A 26,862-nucleotide genomic window follows, 5' to 3' on the forward strand; every position below is an offset into this window, starting at 1 on the left:
TACAGATCCGTAATACAGGCAGTACAGCCGTAGGTCAGCAGTATTTGCCTCCATCTGTTTTATTTGCTCCTGGGCACATACCGATGCTCAACAAAAATACCACCAATAAATACAAATTTGGAGGCAGAAACCCACAAAAAAAAAAAAAAGTGCACGCTGTGTTTTTAAAACCCAGCCATAAAAATTACGGACATATAAACAAGCAGATTCCTAGAGTTACATTAGAGCTGTATTACGATCCACAAAACATGGGACAAAAATGAAGTATGGGTTCGCTCAATCCTTTTTATACTCAGAATTCCTTGTGCTCAATTCCCCTGCAGCACCTCCGCAGGGGAAATAAAGCATTACACCATGCCAGTGAACAAGATGACTATGTAATGCCTGTACATGCCAGATCCTTTAGACAAACTGTGTATAGCCAATTGCTGATCCGGTTCTTAGAGGATAAACCCCCTGAACCCCATGCCAACAGCTTTCTCACATACGTCCAGTCCTGATGGTAGTAACAGCTGCTTATGCCATATCTATAGACAGGACTTGCTGGCGGCTGCCTGCCCAGCCATGTTACAGGATATGAAGAATGAATGCATGACGGCACATTTATATATACATACATTTATTGAGATACACATAGTACATGGAATGGGATCTTTTACAAAGTGCAGGATATGGGCACATCCCAGTAGTATCCGTGATCATGTGACTGCGGCATGATAGAAGAAAGCACTGGAGGGCTATGGGGCGACTATCACCTGAATTCTCTCTGGAAACAGTAAATCCGGGCGATAATCCTCCCATGTACACCTGGCCACGAACAGGACTCTGAGCGAGAAATCACCCCTTGTCAGAGCAGAACTAAGAACCAACTTGGCCCGTGTAAACAGGAGCTGCTCAGTGTTTGAGCGACTCCTGTTTATCGTGCATGGAGGCAGGCGGGAGGGGGAAACGATCTACCTCCATTCAGTTGAGCTGTAAGCACAGGAGCCACAGTCAGACGGCGGTCCGTGGGACGGGTGTTGGGCACCTATGCATCCTACAATCATCCTGTGTAAAAGGACCATAACTGCACGCTGAAGCAGCTTTTGACATTGGGATTAGTGGGGGTCTGCGTGCCCCTCAGCTGCAATTATTACTTGTCTCCTCTTCTCGGAAGCTGAAAACAGAAGCAGAGACTAGAACATGTCAAAAGTTTCTTCAAAGTGCAGGTGGTTTGGAAATAAGGATTCAATGGATTGTATCAAGTTAGAAAAAGACAGATGCAGTAGTACAAGCGATGTTCGATCTCAATGGATCTTTGTCAACTGTCTGACCTCTGAAGACATTACGATTTAAGGCTGTACAGCTCCGATGTTGGAAGACGGCCGTCAGGGTTCTCTTACTGTATATTGCCAGCCTCTCTGCTGTCGCAGCCTATCCAACGTGTCACCTCATGCAGTACTGGCTTTAGCCAGCAGATAGCGCTGTTGTATAAGGGCAGAAAAAGAGTAAGCCCCGTAGGAAAACCAGGATACAAATTGGATTGGAAAGGGTTAATCATGGAATGCCGTGCTAGCACAAACTTGAGATTTTTGTGTGGTGCGATTTTAACATTAGAAAGTCCCATGAACTTCCTCGTGAGAAAACCGCGGGTAGCAGCGATGCGATATTTTTTAACAAGAAAAAGAAATCACTGACGCTACAAAATCGCGTGTACAAAACTGCGATATCGCTGCCGCCTGTGTGAGCGAAACCTTAAGTTGAGATGACTCTGTGCTGCACTTTCTGCATATGCTCAGTAGCGGAGCTCCGCCTCTACAGAGCAGAGGAAGGAGGAGCCTGGCAGTGGGCATGCCAGGACTTCTCAGAACGGAGATAACAAGAAGACAGGATTAAAGCCCTTTTACACGCAATGATTATCATTCAAAATTGTGATAATTGTTACATGTAAACGCAGGCATTGTGCAGTTTTTGTTTGAACGATGGATTTTAGTTAAACTTAAAATCCATTGTTCAGCCGCTGAAACACTGAGCAAATATATTCCATTTGAATGCATTTCGCTCATCTTTCAATAGACTGCAGGATGTGCTCCCCATGTGACATGTTTACACTAGCCAACAGGAGAACAGTGGAATGTACAGGCAAGCTGGCTGTGTGTTTAAACACATGCTGGGCTCTGCAAACAGCTCCTGGAGGTCCTTTTACATGCAAAATGAAGATGCTAAAGTGTTAATGGCCATTAACACTTTATACAAATACATAGCTAAATATTATAATCTTTCAAACAACTGAAACATTATCTTTGTGTGTAAAAGGGCCTTAAGGCATGTAAGGGCTTACCTAAACTTTCAATAAACTTTGCATAAATCAATAGTCCAGTGTATTCTTTAAGGCAAGTTTGTCTTCGTTCTCCGCTCATGATTGAGTCTGGGAAAAAAAATTGAGGAGTCAGGTTATGCTTACCGACTCCACAGCCCTGGATGCCACAAAATAAAAAAAATTATATATAAAAGGGAGGTCAAATGTAATCAAACGTTGCACTTTTGAACTATTTTTGACCAATTCTAGGCTATGGGTACATCAAGCGATATGGTTTTATACTTTAATTAACACGTATATGATTTACACTTGGTGAAGTTGTGATGTGAACAGCCCCCGACATGTAAAGAACCCCCCACCCCCACAAGTCCACATAAATAGGTAGCTATGCAAAAATACATAAATAGGTTACAGCAAAATGTCAGGAGTTCAGCAATAATGCACCTTTTGTAGAAAAAAAAGATATATATATCACCTTTTTTCATGTGGGCGCCACCAGAAGAGTTGACACCCAGCTTTCCCAGGCTCCTCATTAGACATCCCCCCACACACACTATATAACACTTGCCTTTCACATCTCTGTCAAAGAAGAGTGAAACTGCAACACAGAAGTCCCCAAGGGTGACACCAAGCTTTCCCGATAACGTGGAGGGGGGATGCTCATAGGTAGGATCTGCCATTCTGGCCTCGACTAACTCTTGAGATCTACCGGTAAAATATGAGCATTACCCGCGGCCATGTAATAGCACACTTAGAGGGTACCTGTCAGGTCGTATGAGTACTATAAGTTTACGGGCTCACAGGATGGGGGCGATGAGGTCACAGGTCGGCTTTATAGACTTATCTGCCTCTCCGTTCCTTCGCGGTCCATCCAGGAAGCTGGCGCTTGGTCCGTGCATCAGACTCACCTCTGTATTCAGTGCGCTCACATAGGGAACAGCGGGTCTGCGTGCAAACAAGTCCATTTTGTGAACCAAGCACCAGCTTCCCGGGTAGAGACAGAAGGAACGATGAGACTTGCAAGTATAAAATGCACACAGCGACCTCAGCGCCCCTGTCCTATGAGCCCATGAACTTAGCTTATGGCACTCATAGGATCCAACAGGTTACCTTTAAAGAAGTTTCAAAAAGTTTTCAGGAAAATGTATTTAGGCATAAAAAAGTTACATTCCATATGCTTTACCCCAAATCACCCAGGAAAGAGGTGGGGGTACATAGAGGAGCATGTATGACCTATACAGCGCTCATTACCGTTGGATATGTGTACAAATAGGTCGAAATCCAAACACGTTTTGTGCACAGATGTGAATGTCATTCATTCCCTACATTCATTGAGGTCATTGGCCCCTTTAAATTAGGAGGTTTAAAAATCCCTAATGACTGTAAACTACTAAGTGCAACCTCTGAGGTCCCCATACATTCGTTCAGCCGACAACTATTACTACGGACTCCTCTGGTGGAGGCTTATCATACCAGAAACAAGGGATTGGGCATACTAAGAGCCAGCAATCCAATCCTTTTCGACCACCGACCCTCTTCCACACCAAAACTGATGTGTCCAGCCAACGTTCGGGCCATTTTGGTCTCCTCTCAATGGTCATTTTGAGGGGCAGGAGGCAAAACAAAAGGGTGCTTCATGTGTTAAAGCGGTTCTCCCAGACTTAGTATTGATGACCTTTGCCCAGGATAGGTCATCAATAGTTGATCGGTAGTGGTCCACTATTTGGGATCCCCACCAATCAGCTGATTGCTGGGCCTGCGCTCGGTGCTGGAAGCAGACACTGCTGTCCTTTTAGCAGCAGCCCAGTAAGGTACTACAGAAACAGCTCCCATTGAATTCAAAGCCTGCATTACCAAACTGAGCCACTGCAATACAGACAGCACTGTCTGCTTCCAGCGCTGTCCACACTGAGAGCAGGCCTAGCAATCAGCTGATTGGTGGGGATCTCCAGTGGTGAACTACTACAGGTCAGCTATTGATGACCAATCCTGAGGACAGGTTATCGGTGGTAAAAGCCCAGGAGAACCCATTTATCAAGTATGTAAAGAAGCCTCCATTAACGAGAAGTCACTCTTGACACATTGGCTCTCTGAGCTGCCCGGAAGTGTCATACATCCACAAGTAAGTGTAGGAAACAATGGTTGGAGCTATTGCCCGAGGACTTGCTTCTAACTGGATGCTTCAACGGAAGTCTAGAAGGGTGTAATATGTGCAGCCAGTCACTGGAAGAAGCTCATTTAAAGTTTAACTGCACTTTTTCCTTTTATGTACAGAATAGGTGATTTTAAGCATTTTTCCAAAAGTTATGATCAACTTATTTTCACTTCCCTGCATAGCCGAACACGGAGATCCTGCCTGCACCGTTCTCTGTAGTGCAGGCGCAGCCGTCTCCATACACCAATTTATAAAGCCTCCTTGTACTGTATTGTATATAGCCGGCCAACCGTACCTAGTCTGTGCCCGCATTATTTATCTCCACCACTGCTTTCATTCCTCTCCTGCCTGCGCTGCTCGTCCCCCGATGCTGTGCAAGGAGAAGCCGTCCTGTGCTGCAGACGCCTTTTCCTCCTCCACACCATGCCTGCTCCCCGCCGTACTTGATGCACTATTGGGGTCTCCGTGGATCGGCTGTACAGTACTGTAGGTCACAACCCAATGCACTAATACCCTAACAGTGAATCAGGTCCGGCGGGGAGCAGGCACGCTGTGGAGGGGAGAAGCCATCTGTAGCACAGAACAGCTTCTCTTTATACAGCGCTGTCGAATGAAGAGCAGAGGAAGGAGAGGGAGGAAAGCAATGGTAGAGACAGATAATGTGAGCACAGACTAGGTATGGTTGAAATGTGATAAAATACAGTGCAAAGCAGGCTTTAGAAATTCGTATATGGAAACAGCTGTGCCTGCACTGGAAAGAACAGTGCAGGCACAGCCGGAGCTTGCTCTTCAGCTATGCAGGGAGGTGAAAACGGATTGCTCAGCATAGTCTTCACCGAGCTGCATAGTCAAAGAGAGATTTTGTATGAAAAATAAACAGAATAGGCGGATAAATCATAAATGCTTATTCTGTACAATTAAGAAAAAAAAAAAGTGCATTTGCTTGTAAGTCATTGTAAGCATTAGAAATACATGGCCGATTTCTTCCAGACATGGCTTCACACGTCGTCAGGTTGTATCTGTACTGCAGCTCAGCTATATAACCTTGAATGAGGCCGAGCTGCAGTACCACATATAGCCTGTGGGTAGGTGTGGTGCCGTTTTTGGCTAGACAAGTTTTTCTAATCCTGGACAACTCTTTTGGTTCACCAGCTCTGGCAAAACTCCCACTCCAAGCATCTCCCGAGAGCCACAGGTCTTGGCCTGTTTTTCACAGGTTGCATGCAGTGCATTGCTTCAGACATTCACCAATATTACCGTAAGGCTTAGAATGTTACCAAAATGCTCCTTTAAGAATTTCACAAGCAGAAATGAGAGCTGAATAATAAATAAAAAATACATTCAGAAGGAGCGCCACCTGCAGGAAACCTGGAAGATGATCATTTTATTCTGCCACCTCTTTACCTACAGACACATCCCCAGGAACGGCCACGAGAGCGTTGGCAGCACTGGTGAGTGTGACGGTCAGTGTGGCTAGAGAGTCGCTATCCCTGAGAGGCCCCCGGTACGGGCCATAGATCAGTCCCAGTGTACGTCGTCCCTCCGGAGGGACCCCTGCAGCGTCTGCATGTCTCGTAGGAGCTGAAGACTCTTCCGGCTCTTCTCTCCAGGGCTCGCTCGGTTCGGGTCACGTTTAGTCGTATGGTGCGCTTTTCCACTTCGATCACTTTTGGAAGATTCACAAGAAGTTTTCTTTTTCAGCCTCGATTCCTTTAAGAATTTTGCAAGCTGCGCGGGAAAAACAAAATGTGAGATGGGATCATAACTCTTATTTTTTCATCGATGTGGTTGTGCAGAGGGCTCGTATTGTGCAGCACGTGGTTTCTATTGGCACCATTGTGGAGTACATACAACTTTTCGATCACTTTTTATTACATTTTTCATGGTGACGGGCTGACAAAAAACAAGCAGATCCTGTGCGTATCTAACAGATCCTGTGTGATACGTCTGCTGAGCTGCTGTATCTAAGCAGATCCTGTGTGATACGTCTGCTCAGCAGAAGCAGATCCTGTGTGATACGTCTGCTCAGCAGATGTATCTAATCCGATCATGCGATACGCCAGCTAAGCAGATGTATCGAAGCTGATCATGTGATACGTCAGCTGAGCAGACGTACCACACAGGATCTGCTAAGAAGACTTACCACAGAAGATCTGCTTAGATACAGCAGCTCAGCAGATGTATCACAAGATCGGCTTAGATACATCGGCTGATCTGCTGTATCTAACCAGATCCTGTGTAATACGTCTGCTGAGCTGCTGTATCTAATCCAATCATGTGATACGTCAACTGAGCATATGTATTACACAGGAGCTGCTTAGATACAGCAGCTAAGCAGACATATCTAAGTTAATCTTGTGTGATACGTCTGCTGAGACGATGTATTTAAGCAGATCATGTGTGATAAGTCTGCTCAGCAGATGTATCTAAGTAGATCATGTAGGATACATCTGCTCAGTTGACATATCACATGATTGGCTTAGATACATCTGCTCAGGTGATGTATCACATGATCAGATTAGATACATCTGCTGAGCAGACGTATCACACAGGATCTACTTATATACAGCATCTCAGCAAACGTATCATACGATATCGGCTTAGATACGTCTGCTGAGCTGCTGTATCTCAGCAGATCCTGTGTAATACGTCTGCTCAGCAGATGCATCTAATCCGATCGTGTGATACGTCAGCTGAGCAGACGTATCACACATGATCGGCTTAGATACATCTGCTGAGCAGACGTATCACACAGGATCTGCTTCTGCTGAGCAGATGTATCACACAGGATCTGCTTAGATACAGCAGCTCAGCAGACTATCTAACCTGATCTTATGTGATACATTTGCAGAGCTGCTGTATCTAAGCGGATTTTATCACACAAAATCTGCTTAGATACAGCGTCTCAGCAGACCTCTCACACCTTAGTGGTTTAGATACGTAGCTCAGCAGACAGTCATAGTGGAACTTGAATGGGCGGGAGCAGAAGAACGTTCGTGCAATTAGAGCGGGCGGGAGCGGTGCGGGGCCAGGAGAGACTGTTTTTGTTCAAGGTGTCCTGCCGTCATCAGGAGCGCGCACACAGGGGGGAGAGGCGCAGGGCATTGTGGGATTGCAGCACAATGGCGCCATCTTTGAGGCTGCTTGCAACATTAGATTACAAAGTAAGAAAAAGACAGAACAGGTAATCTGCCTGACATGTTGAGCCCATGTATGCTCTGCTTTACAATGCCTAGCGAAAGGAAAGGATATTATAAAAAAATGTCCCTCTGCGGGGCCGGACAACCCCTTAAGTATTGCAGCATATGGCATTTCTGCAACAGGCCCATCCTAATAGGCAGAAATATAAGGCAGGACGGGGGCCTTCAGAACATAGAGGGGCCCATTCGGTACCCCCAAATGGCAATCGGGCATTTCATGGGTTATCAGACGCGTTCAGCATTAGTAATGATCACAGCTGTTGTGAGTGGGTGGCAGCTGTCAAAGACAGCCGGCACTCACTGTGTATGGAGTAGACTAGACTCCCAGACCCTCTCCACAGGGGGGTATACATGTACACCCTTCAGGATCATGATATGTGGCATGCATCATTAATAAAGGCCTCAGGCTGCTCCTTGTAGGAGACAAGAAGCACATGAAGGTCAGAAGCAGGGACCTATAGACAAGCAGCAGGTGTAGAAGCATTTATCGAAGGCCTGCAACACACAACAGTATTTTGGCCATGTTACGGCATGGTGAATAGAGACATGCGTTCCGGCCTGACCGCGGGTCTCCTGACCCGAAGGCCAAACATCATCTATTCCTATAGTTCTCGGAGTACGGGTCCGTACAACCATGGTCAGGCCAGGACACACACCTGTATTACCGACACAAAAAACGTATCTGAATTATGGTCATGTGTTTCCGGCCTGAGTCAGCTCATCCGTCAGTCATTGCAGTTCTTCCGTTACAGCTGGATGTCATACACTGCAATGTATAGATATAAAGCAAGAACAGAAGCCGTCTACGCCAGTGGTCCCCAACTCCAGTCCTCAGGGACCCCCAACAGGTCATGTTTTCAGCATTTCCTCAGTGTTGCACAGGGGATGTAACTATCATCAGTGCCTCAGACATTGCCGCAGGTGGTGTTTACTATGGGAGATCCTGAAAACATGACCTGTTGGTGGTCCCTGAGGACTGGAGTTGGGGACCCCTGGTCTACGGTAAAGCCCCGCCAACATTATAAAGTATCCCATGAGTGTCTTGTATTCGCAAGACAGCACAACAGTCAAAAGCAGCGTCTCAGGTGCGCGTCCGCCTGACTTGGGTCTCAGAAAAAGGGCAACTCTGGTCAGTGAAAAACTGACCTCTTCATGTGGTCCCCATAGTAACCTACCGTTAACATGCATCACAGTTGCCAAAAATCGCAAGCAAATCGTACGGCATGTGATGGCTATGCGTTTTTGTAACGCTTCCATAGAAAATCATGGTCGATTCTTGAAGAAAAAGAAAAGAAACAAAACAACAGCGCATAAAAATAGGACGAACAGCTTTTTGTCTCACAGACTATCGGTCTGAGAGAAAAATCGCTTGCGTGTATGAACTCATTCATTTCTGTAGGAATTCTGTCCATATATCAGAATCAAACAGAACTCGCACTGGGAAAAAAAAAAGGGAAATCGCTCCTATTATGCCACTTTCCAGCTAGTACAAGAAACCCGCGGGGTACTTCATATCGCTGGCGGGACTTTAACAATGGCGTCCGTTTCTTCTTGCGTTCTTTCTTTGGAGAGTTCGACGTCCGTTGGCTACTATTAGCAATCGCATTGATTGATGGACAAGCTGCCTTCAAGAAGTGCTTTTACACCTGCTGCTTGTCTACAGATTATGGCCTCTTCCCCATTTGTTCTGTCAATCAGTGGGGGTCTCAAACCCAAACCCCACCGATCAAAATCTTAATGTCACTATGACATATCAAGTCTTTTGAAAATGTACACTTCTAAGGTTTTCCAGGAGTGACATACGGATGACTTATCAGTGCAAGTCATTAAAGGGGTTGTCTCGCGAAAGCAAGTGGGGCTCAGCACTTCTGTATGGCCATAATAATGCACTTTGTAATATACATCGTGCATTAAATATTGGCCATACAGAAGTTATACACTTACCCCTTCCGGTGTTGGCGTCCCCGTCTCAATGGCGCCGACCAAAGCCTTCTTCTGCCTGGATTAGACGCGCTTGCGCTGTCTGCCCTCTTCTGTCTGGCTCTGGCGTGCTCGCGCCGCAGAGGTCTTTTGCGCATGCACAGAGGTCTTTTGCGTATGCGCAGGAGACCTGTGCGGCACGAGCACGCCGGAGCGGCCCCTTCAGCGCAAGCGCGTCTAATCCAGGCAGAAGGCGGCTTTGGTCGGCGCCATGGAGACGGGGATGCCAACACCGGAGGGGTAAGTGAATAACTTCTGTATGGCTAATATTTAATGCACGATGTATATTACAAAGTGCATTAATATGGCCATACAGAAGTGTATAGACCCACTTGCTTTCGCGGGACAACCCCTTTAATAACAGAATGATGAGGGTTCCCCACTCGGGACCCCCTGCTGATCAGCTCTCTGACGTGCCCCCTGGTAGAACAGCTCGGTCCCTTTGACTTGAATGGGACTGAGCAGCTCGGAGGTTAACGTGACCAATGTACGTGACGTCACAGGCCTGTTTAGAGGCCGCAGCACTAACCTGAGCATTACAACCCCCAAGCAGCTGGTAGTCCGGTTCCCAAGCGGTGGACCTCCACCGATCAAATATGGATGACCCATCCTGAGCATAGCTTGGTCCCGGAAAACCCTTTTAACCATATCCATTTTTAGTGCCGAGCATGTGACTTACCATCGCTTGGTGCTTGCGTACTTTAGTTATCTGATCCGCTTTTGCCTCCATTCTTCTCACTAAAGTCTCTAGTTCTTCTTCCAGATCTTCTTTAAGACGGTCGGAATGTGCTTCATTGAGCTGCTTCACGAATTCCTGGTGATCACTAGAAGGACAAGGCTAGGGTCACACTAGACATCAGCGGAATTCCCTCACCCACTCTGCCACCTCTCTATACTACAACGGAGACGTCACCCGGCGCCGCCCCCGTGTATCCTACAGCTCTGTCCTATGGGAACGGCATCATTTGTACACGGCAGGCATCAATACTCACAAACTCATCTGCCCAAATTCATCTTCCAGCGTGAGCAGAACCTCGGAAAGCTCCCGGTAGGATGAAGAGGACAGCGCAAAAGTATCAGTCCACCGGACACTGCTTTCTTTGTCTTCTAAAGGCTGGTCGCTCAGAACCCGGTCGTTACAGAAGACCTTATGGTGCTGTTTCATCATATGAAGGACGTGTTGGACGTTGGCCCGCACGGAGTGACTTGGAGCGGTGGACTGCAAAACAGAAACAAAGCACAAAGTGATTCATATGTCCTCAACCTGCTAATTTGTTTATCTCATGTTCGGAAAGAATTCTGAAAGGGGTCAGAGGAGGAGGTCAAGAATCGTTCGGATGAGCAGGAGCTGCAGTGTCAAGAAAACTGCAGCCAAACACAACGCTGTGGCCCCAAACATGTCCGAATACACAACTCATCATTCATTAGCACGGATGGACAACCAGTGGAAAAATATCTTCTAGATTTCTGTTGCACCGTGCTGATGGGAGGGACAGAATTTGGCGGAAGCAGAATGAATCGATGACCCCTTCCTGTCAGCTGGTCAGAACATGTCAAGACTTCCAACTAATCTGCAGTGACTACAAGCAGCTTCTTGTCCGCAGGGGCCGATATTCCTGCAAAACCATTTTAACACCTAGTAGAACCTAAGCCACAATGAATAACTGCAGTTCTGAAGGCCAAAGGAGGTCCAACGCGCTACTAGGTGAGGGTCTTTAGTAAAGGGACCATTCGATGTGCATCACAGTGCTTGAAAACAGCATGGACATCTCAAGTGAAATTCCCACATTTCACTACTGCAGGGCAAGTTTATAGAACAAAGATCACCTTGAGAATCTAATGAGCCTCGGTCAGAGTGGTTTTGGAGCTTTTCGTTATCAACCAGCCAGGTAATATTATTTGTCATATTTACATAAACTAACATTCAACACTGAATTTCCTTCTTAAACTCTATGGAAGCCTTTGTGAAAAATCAATACATACACTGAGTCCCAGCAGAAGAAAATGATGCACTTATCTGGGTTTTTCACATTGGGTTTTCCTTCTCATGCATTTAAATGTCTCATACTTGGGTTACAGCCTCTCCTACACTCACCTTTCTGGCTCTGAGGTGTTCCCAACACTGATCAGTGGTCTCCCTCATGAATGCTCACAAGCGCAGCTACTCCTCCGATGTCCTCTTTCAGAGGCTGTGCAGCATAACCACACCCACTCAATACTACACAGCTATCTCTCTGTCTATTGCATCCTCCCTCTGAGTAGTTGCTGGTCTTGTTCCCAGTCACTGCTGATAACTGCAGAAAATTCACCTGTAGTGAATTACAACCCTCTGTAATAGTAGCTTTCTGTTCTCTGTCGTCCTGATCTCCTCCACTGTTCCACAGCACTGTCATACAGCACTCTGTAATAGCTCAGCGGAAAGGCAGTGAATGCATATTAATAACAGAAAAGCAGGCTAAGGCTAGTTTCACACGGGCGATGGTGATCTCAGGCCGTGATTCACGTGCGATATCGCACTTGCCACCATGTGACAGCCCTGTGGGTGTGAGGCGTTTTCATATGAAAACAGCCTCGCATCACTACGGGAAATCCCTTCATCCCCCACAGGGATGAAGGAATCCCCTGCCGGCGATGAACTGATTCCCCGAGCACGGCTGTCACAGCCGCAGCAGAGGATCGTGGCGTTCTCCCATTGCTTTTAATGGAGCCAGCCCTGCTGCAGCCGCCAGCCCAATGGAATACAATTGGCAATATTGGAAAAAATGGTTCGATTTTCTTGCAAATGAGAATGAAACCCTTGAAAATCATTGGTTTCAAAATACTACGTTTTCACTCAATTATGCAATTTTAACGCAAGTGTGAAGCCCCCCCCCTAAGAGAGGAGCCATCAGTTTACTGTGACAGAATTTAGAGATTTCAGTCCTCCAGTCTGCAGTGCCTTGGAAAGCAATTCAAGCATAGAAATCAATTAGAATTTTTTTTTTTTTTTTAATAATTATATAACATTTTTATTTTGCGAGTGCAAAAGGTGTACACGGCCTTTAAAAATCAAATTGCTCACCTTCCCAGCAACAAAAGGCACATCTCCTAGGCTTAAGCGGTAGTGCGGCTGCGTATGGCTGCTGCTCTGATGATCCGCCTTCTGAAATAGAGAAAATAATAGTCTAATCTAGAAATAATAGGACCCGATGGGTTCTGGATTATTAGATATTCTGGATTATTGGACTGTGGCGTGCAGTATATAAAGGATATATTCAGGTAGTAATCATTACTGTATCAGGCACGAAACGTTTAGAATCTTAAACCTTTGCAATTTTGGATTCAGGGTTTCCTAGGGGGGGCTTTCTCTTTCTGCCATTATACAATGGCGCCATCTGCTGGCTAGAGCCAGTACTTTAGTATGTGACATGCCGAAGAGGCTCCAACAACTAAGCGGCCGGCAATATACAGTAAAAATTCTTTGCTGGACATCTTCAGGCATCGGAGCTGCACAGGCTTTAAATCAGAATGTTGTAAGACGTCAGACAGTGGATTGGAAGGGTTAAACCATTTTCAGACTAGGACATCCACTTTAGCTTTGTTCACACAGAATCCGCTTTCAGTCCGCCACACATCCAGCCCTTTCCAATAAAAAATAAATAAAATGGGGTACATCAGACTTCCGTCATTCCCCCAGACAAAATACTGCAGTGCGCCGGGCTCTTTCGTCCGGGATTCTGTGCTGGATCTGCGCTGGAGCCCCTCATGCAGATGTGATCATACGGTAGCTCTAGATGAGATTTGGAACCATTTCTTCGCATTCCTCATAGCATATTCATCATTGCACTCAGAGCATGCTCCAAGCATGAAAAACCTAGAAACCAGGACTGTAGTCGTGTGCAGTGACCGCTGTCAGCTCCCTCCCCTGATATCACTACCATTAACCCTTCCCTGAGCTCACTGGACTTAACTTGGGGGCTGTGTGCCTTTATACAGCTTATAGAACTCAGAGGGTTAATCCCCACAAGTCCAGTGAGCACAGCTGGAGCGTAAGGGCCCGGTCACACGAACGTATGTGAACTGCGTATTACGCGCGTGATGTCCCGCTCAGACCGGTTTCACGCGGCTGAGAATCTCACACGAGTTTAGTGCATTGTGAAACGCACAGACCTCACGCGAACATGAGCGCCATTCTTTTGATTCCATTTCTCTATCTTAGCGTGTATCACGCTGGCACAGCTCTATTGTTCTCTATGCGTGCAAATAAACCTTTGTACATATATACATAGCGTATGTGCGGCGTTTAATACTCAACGCCGCGGAAAGACAGTGAGTAATTAAAAAAAAAATAATCACACTGCACATGACAGCGTACATGAGATATGCCATCGGTCGTAGTGTACAATCGCTGCCCTAAAATCAACACAGTATTTACGTATGGTAGTTATGTCAGGGGAGCGGCGGAGTACAGCCGGCCAGGAGGGGGAAGGAGAGCCGACAGCAGTCACCGTCTGGGAGCGGCGGAGTACAGCCGGCCAGGAGGGGGAAGGAGAGCCGACAGCAGTCACCGTCTGGTTTTTGGTTTCCAAGCACGCTCGGAGTGCAGTGATGAATACGCCGTTAGCTACCCCTCCATTGTGCCCCAACCCCAAGTTCAGCTATTACCTTGTCTTCGTGGGAGGTTCGCCTCTTTATCTTCACCAGTTTTGTAGGAGGAGTTAAAGACTTGAGCAGAATGCGATTTGTCTCTAGACCGGTCTGCAGCTGTGGGATACATAGAGGCACAGGTTACGTACCCCGCGGGGAACTTGCCACAAGTTATAAAACAATAAAAATGAAATCTTGTTATTTGTACAGCACCAACTTATTCCGCAGCACTTTCAGGTAATTTATTTATTACCCCCCACCAAGCTGGGTTCTCATTTTACCGACCTCAGGAGCATGGAAGGCTGAGTCAACCTTGAGCCGGCTACCTGAGCCAAGCGGGGATTGAACTGACAACCTTCAGGTTGTGAGTGAGAGCTTACGACTGCATTTCTGCTGCCTTAGCACTCTGCACCACACAAGGCTCATTAGTGAAGGTTCTTGGATGCACCGCAGTCCTGGCTTAATTATAAAGGGTTAATATTGGGAACCCAAATGTCACAATTATTTCAGGCAAGGAAACTCCCATAAACCAGGTAGATATGGGGAACTGAGCCTTATAAGCCACCAGCTTACCTGAGCGGCCTTCTCCTGGACCAGCTTCCGCTGATGCTCCTCCTCTCGCAGCTTTTGCTCTATATCTCGGATTTTATTCTAAAAACACAATGTCAGAATATGACAATAACCGGATGAGAGCAAGAAGATAAAGGAAAAGCGAGATCCCAAGACTGGCACCCATGAATGCCCCATGTGCATGTAGTGGCACCACTGCTCCATTCATCATCTATGGCACAAAGGGAGACTGGCGAACGCATCAATCCCCACTTGCCCCATCAACAGTGAATAGAACAGTGCCAGCACATCGCCACGCCACTTACATGCGGTATTTGGGGCGCCGGTCTCAGGATATAACGGGGGGGGGGGGGGGGGGGGGGCAGCGATCAGACATTTATCGCGATCTTTGAACCACTATAATTCTATTCAGTGCGGAACAAGTATATAATTTTAACCCCTTAGCAACACCCGACATACATGAATGGAGGACGTCTGCAAGGTTTGTATGGAGCGGGCTCAGAAGCCGAGCTGATCCTGCTCCATATGTAGTTAGTCATTTAAATAGACTAACAGAGGGAGGGAGAACCCGAATGGCTCACAAATGTGTGGGTGGCTGTTTATAAATCAGTAGCAGCTTGGGATCTATAATTTATGTCAGAATACAATATACTGCAATACGGAGGTATTACAGTGCATTTTATGAGCGATTAAACAATTTTCAAGTTCAGGTCCCATATGGGTACTGAGGGGGTAGAAGAAAAATAAAAAAGCTGGACAGAACTGAGAACCTAACAGACGGCAGGAAAGTTGTGCGGTTTCTTCACACACAACCCAGACCTCTATTCCAATCTGACCATTTCCTGTCATCTAGTTTGTGAACCCCCCCCCCCCCCCCCATGTAACCAGATATCGGGGTACGGGCTTCTCGGACCTCCGCCAGCACTTGCATGGTGGTCAGCTTCAGGTATTCCTGCTCCAGCTTATCCAGCTTCTCCAGCTTGGCTTGTAGGTTGGATTGTTCCAGTGATTTGTCTCCTTCCAGCGATACCTTACAAGAAAGCAGAAGTGGAGTGACTGCTATGACATCAGTGATAAATATATGATAACGCACCAGCAGCTTCGCCCAATATAATGGTAACACCCTCTAACATCTAACTTCGTAATCGTCGCTGTACTTAAAAGCGGCTGTCCTGGGTTAGCAAAGCATGCCAGTTTCTTCAGGTTGTGTGTGGTATTGCAGGTCAACCCCAGTCAATAGAGCCCATCGTTTAGGCCTCTACCAGGTACCTGTTTTGCCAGAACGGAGCTCCTCTCGGTTTCCGCATTTTGCACCATTTTCTTCATGTATTCCAGCTGCTTTTCCAACAGGCTGCAGCGAGACTCGGCCGCCGACAACTGCCTGGAGAGATCTGCGCAAAACACAACAAGTAGAGGGCATTAGAGAGGACTTACGGGAAATAAGGCCGGGGTGGGGCTTTATAGCGGGTGATCAATAACCCTTCAGTGTAAAAGCTGCCAGCGATTGTGCGACGAATGCATAAAAACTGAGCGCCAACCGACCTACGTAAACAGTCATAGTGTGAATGGAGGCGGGCGGCTGGGATGACCCCCGGCCCACCCCAGCTCCATCACTGAGCGAGGATTGCTCCTGTGTCTATAGAGAACGGAGCGATCATGGCCGGGGCACAGAGGGGCTCAGCGGTCGTCCCATGTAGTCTAGGGTCACGTTATGAAAGTTGAATTCTGCACCTACATCCGCAATAAAATCCTGAAGGCTGGGTTCACACGGGGCGGAAATGCCACAGAGTTTCCAGGCAGACTTTTTGCACGGAAATTCTGTCTGCAACCTTAAGCCTGAGAGAGTCCGCACTGAAACGGACATGCCGCGCAGAATCCAAAGCCGCGGCATCTCAATTGTAATGCCGCTACAGGCCCTCTTCTCACTATGGTGGGGTGGAGAATGGCCGCAGCGGAAAAGCTGCTTTCACCACTTTGGGTGTGCCGACTGGCACGAGGATGGAGTAGGCTGCGGGTTTTTTTTCTTGAACGACCAAAATACACACATCTAAAGCGAAGCCTTTGAAATCAATGAGTTCTATTCTCTGCATATTGCGCATGCATATCCGCCGGTGTGAAGGCGGTCTTACGGTATGTCCACACAAGGTGGATTTGCTGCAGACCTTTCCGTGCGGATCTTCTGCACAGAAAATCCACAGCATTTACAGTAGAAGCAAAGTGAATGAGGTTTAAAGATCAACTGCGGAAATGAATTTGACATGCGGTCTGGAATTTAAATCTGCAGCGCCAATTACAGCACCGGATTCTTGGTGCGAACTTCACCTCCTCCAATAAGGGGATGAGTTTTGGTGCAGATTACGCACTGCGGACACTCAGCAGCAAATCAGTCCTGAGTGGACGTACCCTAAAGTGTAGAAGGGCAAGTTCACACGTAGCTGATCTACTATGGATTCTGCAGTTGGAAAAAAAAATTATATATATGCAGTAAATCCGCACTTAAGAGCTTCTTGACCCGGACGCATTTACACGCAAATTTGTGAGAGCATAAAATTTACGTACACAATACGAAGAGAATAGAGCCGATTGGTTTCATTGGTTTCGTTCACATTTCTGTATTTTTGGCATTTCGGTTGCACAAAAACAAACCGCAGCACGCTCTATTTTTCTGAGCACCAAAGGTTCTCATCAAAGTCAATGGGGGGGGGGGGTGCGCAAATGTGCACGCAAATGCAAGGAGATGTGTGATACGCTGTGTAATTCCACTGGAACTAATTAGACTAATTAGCCATTTAAATCGGTGCATCTTATCTGTCGTCATGTTTGGTGCAGATCTGCAGAAGATTCCACACCTTCAATTGAAATGGTGAAATCTGCTGCAGATCCACAACAAATCAGCGATGTGTGATCGAGCACTTAGGGCGGATTCACATCTGCAGCGGAGCCCTCAGTGCAGAAAGAATAGCGTGCACATAGCGCCATTCTTCTTCTGGAAACAAGAAACGGAACACGCCACACTCCGCCACACTAGAGGTCCAAGTGGTCCATCGGCCCCTGTGGTGTTGTGTGCCGGATCGGACACTGCGTCGCGGTTACTAAACAGAGCTCTAGTCTACTCCAATGGGAAGTCAGCAGCTGGCATCCCACTAGGATAGTCACCACTAAGGGGCGTTACCTCTGTTCTGCCTGGAGATATCATCTCGCACGTGGTCCGTGGACTGCGCCTGTTTCTCCAGCCGATGCTTGTAGTCCATGGACTCCTTGGACAGGAGCCGGATGTTCTCCGTGGCTTTGGTCCTCTCTAGTTCCAGCTGGCGGATCTTCTCCTGGAGGTTCCTTAATGCCGAGATTATAGCTGTGTGGAAACGGGACAAAGAGGAGAAATGTAGTCGGGGGTCTGAGGATGGCGTCACGTCTGCGCTGGGCCCTGCGGCGCACAAAATACCGGAAGAAAAAGTGAGCCATGGAGCAGCTGAGCGGAGAGCAAACAGACCCCATTATAATCAATGGGGTCCGCTCAGCGCTGTCATAAGACTCCCCGAATCTAGCAGGAAAACGGAACCCCAATGTGAAAGCACCTTGGGGTGACCAGTGATCCTACTGGATCCATACAAGCACTCTCTTATTGAGATACACGGAGCAGCGGCAGCATTCATTCAGGGGTATACAGGACTACCGTTTTTGGGATCAGTCGGGGTCCCAGCGGTCAGACCCCACCTACTATAGTGGGCACAACCCCTTTACATCTACATAAAACGTCTTTGGAGACTCATTGCCTTAGGCTATATGTGAACGGGCCGGTGCGATACCAGTCCACGAAACTCGGACCAATACCGCCCTTGTAAACCTGCCATTTTTTATGCGAACGGGATGCATTTTGCGAGGGAAAAAAAAAAGCGTTGCAGCGCATGCGATTCTCACCTGCATGCAGTTTCAATGGTAAAATTAGAAAAGTCGCATTTACATGCCATGCAATTAGTTTTTGCCCCCCAAAGGCAATCGCCCAAACGTAGGACGTGCGGCCATCATTGTTGTATCGCGGCTCACGGAGGACAATCAGCCATGTAAAATTATCCCACTTATAGTACTGGGTTCTTTTCACGTTCCATTTCTGCGCATCTCGCGACTGACTGAAACCGTGCGTGCAGATAGACTCTTACTTACAGGAGGCTTTATTCTCCATTCATTCAGAAAGCCAAATTCAAAATGTTGCTGACTTCCCGTTTCCAAAGAGCAATGCATTGTGGGAGCTCAAACTGTCATCCAGAGTTAAACCGCCCCTCCAATCCAGAAACAAAGATGGCCGCTCCAGCCTCTCGCATCCATCATTAGTCACAGACACTACACCGGCTATGATCGCCCAGTGCTGCCCCTATGAGCCGTGCCGGCCAGCCAGAGCCATATGTATTGTCTTCGGGCACGTTCACACAGGGCGGATTTGCCGCAGATTTTCCATGCAGCCCCACCACATAGCAAAGAGTTTTTAATATGGTGGCGACTCTCCTGCCACACCGCATTGGTAGTCAGACAAGGCACACTCCTTTGGGATTCGCCAGCGCTGCTCACATGAGCAGTGCCGGCCAATCGGAGCAGCACAAATTGTCTCAGACTACCAATGTACTGCCGATGCTCAATGTGCATCGGGTAGCCTAAAAATTGTTGCGGCCATCTTGGATCCCCTCACAGGAGCCCCAGGAACAAGGAATTCGGTGGCAGGAGAGGGCGGACTTAGGTAATATAGGACAAAATGTTGTCCCAGGACTGGAGGCTCCCTTTAACCCCTTACTGACCGGCCTATTTTGTGCCCCAAGCAATATTCATTATCAAATAGCAAGACACGTAATTCACTAACAGCCGTATGAGGGCTTGTTTACTACTTCAGCACAGCTGCTTTTAATGGGAACCCTCACATGGCGCTCCCGTGTACCTCGCTCGCCGTACGATGCGTTTTCCAGACCCATTGAAAACAATTCTGAGGAAACGTCCAAAGATCAGAAATGCAGTCATTTTTTTCTGCCCTATGATGTGGAAAGGAAAAAAATAAATCACTCATGTATATGAGCCAATCATAAGAATGGGGTGAATATTCGCACATCTCGCAACGCATTAATCTCGCGCGATTTTTTCAATCATTTGAAAGTAGCCTTTCTTTTTTGGTTTTTAAACTATTTTTACAGCGTTCACCAAGTGAGATAGATAACAAAATATTTTCAAAATCTGTGTTAGGACCACGATAATACCTATTATGTGTCTTTTTTTTCTCAAATTTGGCATTTCATCCATTTATAATGATTTTTTGGTTAGGGGGAAAAAAATTTTTTTTATTAGATTTTTTTAAATTAAACTTTACTAAATTTTCTCTGACACTATTTTTTTAGACCCTGAAGGGGACTTGAAGATGCGATTATTCGATCACTTAGATAGTACACCGCATTACTTATGCAGTGCATTCTACTAAACCAGCAGGAGGCGGGGCCTAATAGGCTGGGTTACAGAGCAGACATGGAGGTCTTTGTCAGACTTCCGGCTGCCATGGGAACCCCTTGGTACTTTGCGATGGCATTGCGAGGTGCTACTATATGACAAAAGGAGCCCCCTGCCCGTCAGCTGCTTTAGTGCTGCAGTTGCTTTTGATTGTGGCATGTAAGGGGTTAAACTGCCAGGATCTACGTTTCTCCGCTACAGCAGGGAGATCGGTAGTGTCCGTTTCCATCCTGGCGGTCCGTCCGCAGGTCTTATAAGGACGACGCTCGTCAATATTTAACGCAGCCGTCTCAGTAACGAAGCTGGGGAATTATTTATATGGCTTGCGCAGCGGTGACGAGTGACCCCGGAACCCTCCATGTCCGTACAGGGTATATCAAAGAGCACGGGTCAATAGCACCATGGCGTCCAACTACTGGGAGCGATGCCAATAATAGGGGGGATTCGCGCCCCTTTTTAAGGAGTTGTCCAGTTACAGGACATTTCTGCACCCGCCTTAGTGTAACCAGCAGAGCAACACTTACCCGATCCAGCGATGTCACCCCGCCATCCTCCCGGGGTGGAAGATGATGTCAGTGGAAGTCACCTGATAGCTGCAGCGTCTCCGCTCTGAACTCCTGCCAACATGGCGCCCAGGATGTGAGTAGCAGGAGACCGGCGGTGACACTGCAGCCTCTGATTGGCTCGTGTGATTTCCGCTGACAATCATCTTCCCCGACAATCGCCTTCTCTTGTTCGGCGGACCCGACTGACTACAATGGAGGCCGTTCAGCTCTCCGGCATTTTCCTGGCCGAAATGTCATAGCGCGGTGGCGCAATTTCTTCTGGCATTTCGTGCCGGATCTGCACAAAAACGCACAAGCCCTTATTTGGCGTATAAAGAAAAAAAAACAAAAAAAACTTCAAACACGCGTGCCGTTTACATGACTGGGAATAACTAGACACGCAAAACACGTGTACATTTAAAAAACTAGCGCATTTTACACCTTTTTTCCCCCCAAATATGTGTTTTTGCAGCAACTAAAAACCCCAACATGTAACGGCGCCATTAGGCTGCGTCCACACAGGACGGATTTGCTGTGGATTTTCCGTTCAGACCTTCATAGGAAATCCGCTGCATTTACAGAAAAAAGGAGGAGATTTCCAGGAAAAAAAATTGTCGCAAAAATTGGCACGCAGAGCCGACTCTGGATCTGCAGCGCGCCGATTACAGCGATGAATTCACGGTGCGGATTCCACCTCTTCAAGCGAGGGGCTGAATTCTGCACCCAAATCCACATTCTGGGTTTGCTTACCTGTAATGGCGGATTCTGCTGGAACTTTGGACGCTGATCTGCAGCAGATTTCTTCTTTTAACTTCAATTCCATTGGAAGGGCAAAATCCGGTGCAGATCAGCGTCCGGTAAATATACCCCAAACTGCGGCAAAATCCGGGCAGCTTTTAATGCGGATTTTCCGCGGTGGGCATTCCACAGTACATCCATCCCGTGTGACACAGCCACATCAGCATGCGCAACATTTCTCCACCGCAAAACACGCGCAGAGCTCCACCGATTGCCAACCGGCACCTAGACTTATCAATGCATACCGTATGGGGAGTGGATGACGGGAACAGACGCAACAAGAACTGAAGCATCCTCCGCTACAGCGGGGAACACGGGACCCCTGTTATTCAAATGGCAGCGAGATCCCCTGATCAACAAGTTACCCCCTATCCTGCGAATATCGCGTGAATGAGCGGAGGGTGGGGCTTGTGACCCTGGTGCAGCCCCTTAACCCCTTAAGGACCAGACACTTTAGAGATTTTACCCATGTGGTGCTTTTACTGCCCGGGTTTTTTTTCTTTCAGCTACCAAAATTATTTTTGCTGCGTTTTTCCCCCCATGACATATAGGGCTGTTTTTTTAAATATCTTCTTCACTGACTTTTCGTCACCCGTTTTTTTTTTTTGCTGTTTTATTGGGGTAGAAAGCTAGAAAAAAAAAATATTTTTTTTTTACATTTATAGCAATTTTTTTAATTAGTATATTTACGCTAAATTAAAGTATAGGAACAAGTTCCTCATTTTGTTGCGGATGTTTTGATATAGAATATATATGGTTTGGGATTACGGGGCGCATGCAGCGCCGGTTTTGGTTGGTGTCAGCTTTGTGTTATTTTCATTTTATTCTGTAATTTTGTTTTATTTATCTGGGGGACATTCACATATTTTTTTTTTTTTTTTTTTATTTCACACTTTTCCACTGTAGCTGGAGCATCCATAGGAGCCCCAGTTACAGGGAAAACTTTGCCTGTAGTGACATTAGTCACTGGCAGAGCTGATCTGGGTCTGCTAGGAGCCTGCAGCCCTGCTGTGCCAGGGAATCCTGGCGGTCACGTGACCACCGCCAACTCACGTAGTGGAAGTTATACTTCCACTTTTACTCTTTGGTACATCGTGTACTCGGGAAAGGAGAAGTCAGAAGGTATTAAAAACAGCCTTCTCCTCTGGGTTCTCAGCTGTGACTAACAGCTGACAACCTGATCTGTTTATGATTGATTGCCGGAGCAGAGGCCATATTTTTACTATCGGCTGAGATTAAAGCCCGGAACCAAGCGCCGTAAATTTACTGTGCTTGGTCCTTATGGGTTAAATCAAAATGGACCATGTGACTAACCCCACATTACAGTCAGTCATGTGACCCCTCTGGAAGAATCAGCTAATGATGACCAATAATCAGTAGAGTTCCACCTGCGGTTTGTGGTGGAGAAGCAACGTGTGGACCGACACCCCAAGGCTGGCTCCACACGGCCAAGAAAATTGTGGGATGCACTGATATGAGCCCCATTCTTGTGAATGGGGTGATACATATGAGGATGTTTTCCTGCATGACTCCACATTACGGTGCTATGCGGGAAACACATCGCAGCATGTTTTATCCTCCCGTGAGATCGCCCACTGATTTCAATGCGGCTGGCGACAGCAGCGCCGGCTCCATCGAAAGCAATTGGAAAACTCTGCGATCCGCTGCCGCGGCGGGGATGAGGGGATTCCCCGTAGTGATGCGAGGCTGCTTTCACATCAAAACTCCTCGCATCCACGGGGCTTTCACATGGCAGAAAGTGCAAGATCGGGCTGCGATTCGCCATCGTGAAACTAACCCAATGGCGCTATTACATTAAGGGTTTTTATCGGCTTTCCGTATTTTTAATCACCCTGAAATGCATGGATTACATCGGCGCTTTTCAATTTTTTGGCAGTAAATAGGGACTCGTGCAGCTCTGTGCGGATGGGGCAGGAAATCCCAGACAAAATAGTGCAGCGGGCTGCGCTATTTCACCTAGGATAATACTGGAGGACTTGGTGGACTCCATCCACGGCTGCTCAGGTCTGACATGGGCTCCTAGGGCAGAGACGAACAACGGAAGGAAACAGCGCCAGTGCGAACAAGCGCTAACTAATAGCAACACCCCGAGTGCTTGTGCACACAGGCAGAAGCATGTTTGCACCGCCGAAACGCGTTACACCTGTGTATTCCGGCTGATCACAAAAAGGGGCGTCAACTAATTGTCTGCCGCAGTCCTAAGGAACATCAGTCTGGTTGGGGCCGACGAATGGAAAGTCACCTTTAGGGCTCCTTAAAGGGGTTGTCCCGCGGCAGCAAGTGGGGTTCAGCACTTCTGTATGGCCATATTAATACACTTTGTAATATACATCGTGCATTAAATATGAGCCATACAGAAGTTATTCACTTACCTGCTCCGTTGCTAGCGTCCTCGTCTCCATGGCTCCGTCTAATTCTGATGTCTTCTTGCTTTTTTAGACGCGCTTGCGCTGTGCAGTCTTCTCCCCTTCTGCTCGGTCCAGGCACGAGCGGCGTTCTGGCTCCGCCCCTTCCACGTGTCATCGCGTAGCTCCGCTTCGTCACGTGTGCCAATTCCAGCCAATCAGGAGGCTGCAATCGGCAATGGAACGCACAGAGCCCATGGTGCACCATGGGAGAAGACCCGCGGTGCACCATGGGAGAAAACCGCAGTGCATCCCTGGGAAAGGACCGGTGGCCATCTTGGGAGAAGATTTTTTAAAGTCCTTATTTCGTCGGATCGGTGAGTAGCAAGCGGCTTAAAAACCGCTTTAATTTGCTATTTTATGCCAGGGGTGTGACAGGGGGGGATGGGGTAAGGTAAAATTTTGAGGTTTGCCGCGAGACAACCCCTTTAAGGCCTAATGTTCACGGGGAAAAGAAGAATTAAAATCCGCCACGGATTTTAACTCTACACCTGCACGCGGATCCGCACCCCATAGGGATGCATTGACCACCCGCGGGTAGATAAATACCCGCGGATGGTCAATAAAAGGGAATTAAAAAAAATATGGAGCATGAAAAAAAAAAAAAAAAGTGACATGCTCCATTTCCGTGCGGGTCTCCCGCAGGCTTCTGTTGAAGCCTATGGAAGCCGTCCGGATCCGCGGGAGACCTAAAATAAGAATAACTTACCCGCAGCGGACCGGGCAGCTCTTCCCTTCTTCGCGGCCGGATCTTCTTTCTTCGGCCCAGCGGATGTGCCCGGCGCATGCCGAGCACATCCGCCGGCTGAAGAAAGAAGATCCGGCTGCGAAGAAAAGAAGACCTGCACGGTCCGCTGCGGGTAAGTTTATTCTTATTTTCAGCGCTCATGTCCGCGGGGTAGGAGGGACCCGCTGCGGATTCTACATGGAGAATCCGGAGCGGGCCTGATTTTCGATGTGGACATGAGGCCTAACATGGGCGAATGCGTATTTACGTGCAGCTCAGCGCTGCGTTTTTGCAGAATGAACTAGGATTTTTTGCGTGCGCCCATTGGCATACTTTACTGTGCTTTTAACGCCCACAAGGCGCGTTCATTTGCGCGCCGCAGACAAACGCGCCCCCATTTAAATAGCTAATTAGTTCCAGATGTCTTCTTTTTCCAGCGAAATTACCCAGTTTATTACGCATCCAGTTGCGTATTGCGCACATCCCCCCCCCATAGGCTTACATGGGGATCCTTGGTGCGCAAATATGCACAAGAGTAGAGCATGATGTTTGTTCGTTTTTTCGCGTGCAAAATCCAAAAAGGTGAATGAACCTACTGAAATTAACGGGTTCTTTTCTCTACATCTTGCGTACGCAAAAACACCCGCGCGGACGAGACATTATAGTTCGCAGGCGAACGTTTCTAATATCCCCTCACAGGATCGGCCGATACTTGCAGGTGACTGAATGAAGTAGCGTCACGTGGGGCTCAGCAGCCGATCGCAACGGTGAGGTTTTTTTTGCAGTTCCTGTGGCGTACGCCGGGCCCGACTTCCGACCATCGCTGTTTGAACAGCCAATAGCAGAGCACTGTGTGGGCGGAGTCAAATGCCGCTTTTGTTCTGCCAGCATCGCTGAGGATTTCATGGCGCACGAAACTGCGCCCTGACATCACCGCTCGAGTCTGCGAACGACGGACGTTTAGACGGAATGAAATTCAAAATGATGAAACGACAATTTTAATGCCTGCAGAAAACGAACGACGAAGAACGAATCATCAGTCAGTATTCGGTCGTTCGCCATGTTTACACGATTAGCGTTCATTTTCACTCGTTTTAATGATTTTTCGCACACTAAAAACACCTTTGCGCCCGCCGTGCGATTACCTCTGCTGTTGCTCTCGGGGTACGCGGCTGGCGGTCTGCTAGGCGAACGTTGGGAAGTAACAGACAGGTTGGCTCCGGGATACGAGGTGGAAGACTGCGCATCTTTACCGCCGGGCGCTGCCGCTCTTCCGGATAACGGACTGTGCAGCTGAAACAAAAATAGCAAACATTTTACACAGGGCTTTTACAGCGTCACCCAGCTTTCCGAGAGTCCTGAACGGCAGAGAAACCCAGACAGGCCGCAGATATCACTGTGCTAACACGTACACGAGCCATTAAGGACTCGGGGAACGCCAGGCGGCATCAGTAATGGCGACAGGAAAAGGACTTTATGTAGAAATTAGCAAATCTAATTCAAGCAATGAGAGCAGGAAGTCAGAAAAATAGCCAGTGCAAGGCATGCTGGGAGTTGTAGTCCACCGCCAGACATTATCTATTTCTTGCAGAATACAGACCCCACAAGCAACAACCACCTCTCACCGTGCTGGACTGCAAAACACCAGCCGCCATGTCTCTTCCGGGAACTACAGCAGCAGGTTGTATTAATCCGGGTCAGACATAATACAGAAGGCTGCATTACATCCAGCTCACCACTAGAGGGAGGCAGAGTCCTGCTTACGTCAACACACAACAAAATGATTGACGGGTCATCCGGCTAATCAGAACGTTGAAGAGCGAAGGAGGCGGTGTCTCACTCAGCACCATAGCAACCGTCATATTCGTACCGTCACATATTCTCGGTTTCTATCCAGGTGCCGTTATTATTATTACTACTTTTATGTGTAATGAGAAAAATTAATTACTAGAAGTAAATTGACCAATTAAAAAAATGATGATAGGCGTGTTAAAAAAGAAAAACTCCGCCTAATGCTATTTTCATTGGTTAGATTCAAGCAACCAATCGCGTTCC

The 26,862-nt window shown here is 47.5% G+C and overlaps 1 protein-coding gene across 2 annotated transcripts; it reads right to left on the reverse strand.

The window, feature by feature from the left end:
- Positions 1–586: 586 nt before the first annotated feature.
- On the reverse strand, positions 587–26,710 carry CEP57 (centrosomal protein 57). Of its 2 annotated transcripts, none has more exons than XM_066586670.1 (11): positions 26,433–26,710; positions 25,953–26,100; positions 18,003–18,182; positions 16,100–16,221; positions 15,744–15,860; positions 14,834–14,911; positions 14,279–14,377; positions 12,696–12,773; positions 10,627–10,853; positions 10,314–10,458; positions 587–6,182 (listed from the first exon to the last, which is right to left on the reverse strand). In XM_066586670.1, the coding sequence occupies exons 1-11, from the start codon at positions 26,460–26,462 to the stop codon at positions 5,973–5,975; spliced, it is 1,434 nt and encodes a 477-aa protein (XP_066442767.1). In that variant the 5' UTR covers positions 26,463–26,710; the 3' UTR covers positions 587–5,972. The 2 variants fall into 2 exon arrangements, with proteins under 2 accessions (XP_066442767.1, XP_066442759.1); XM_066586662.1 differs by having other exon boundaries at positions 12,696–12,776; positions 26,433–26,708.
- Between the last annotated feature and the right edge of the window lie 152 nt (positions 26,711–26,862).

The sequence above is a fragment of the Eleutherodactylus coqui genome, chromosome 1 (assembly GCF_035609145.1).
Source record: "Eleutherodactylus coqui strain aEleCoq1 chromosome 1, aEleCoq1.hap1, whole genome shotgun sequence".
Classification (NCBI taxonomy): domain Eukaryota; kingdom Metazoa; phylum Chordata; class Amphibia; order Anura; family Eleutherodactylidae; genus Eleutherodactylus; species Eleutherodactylus coqui.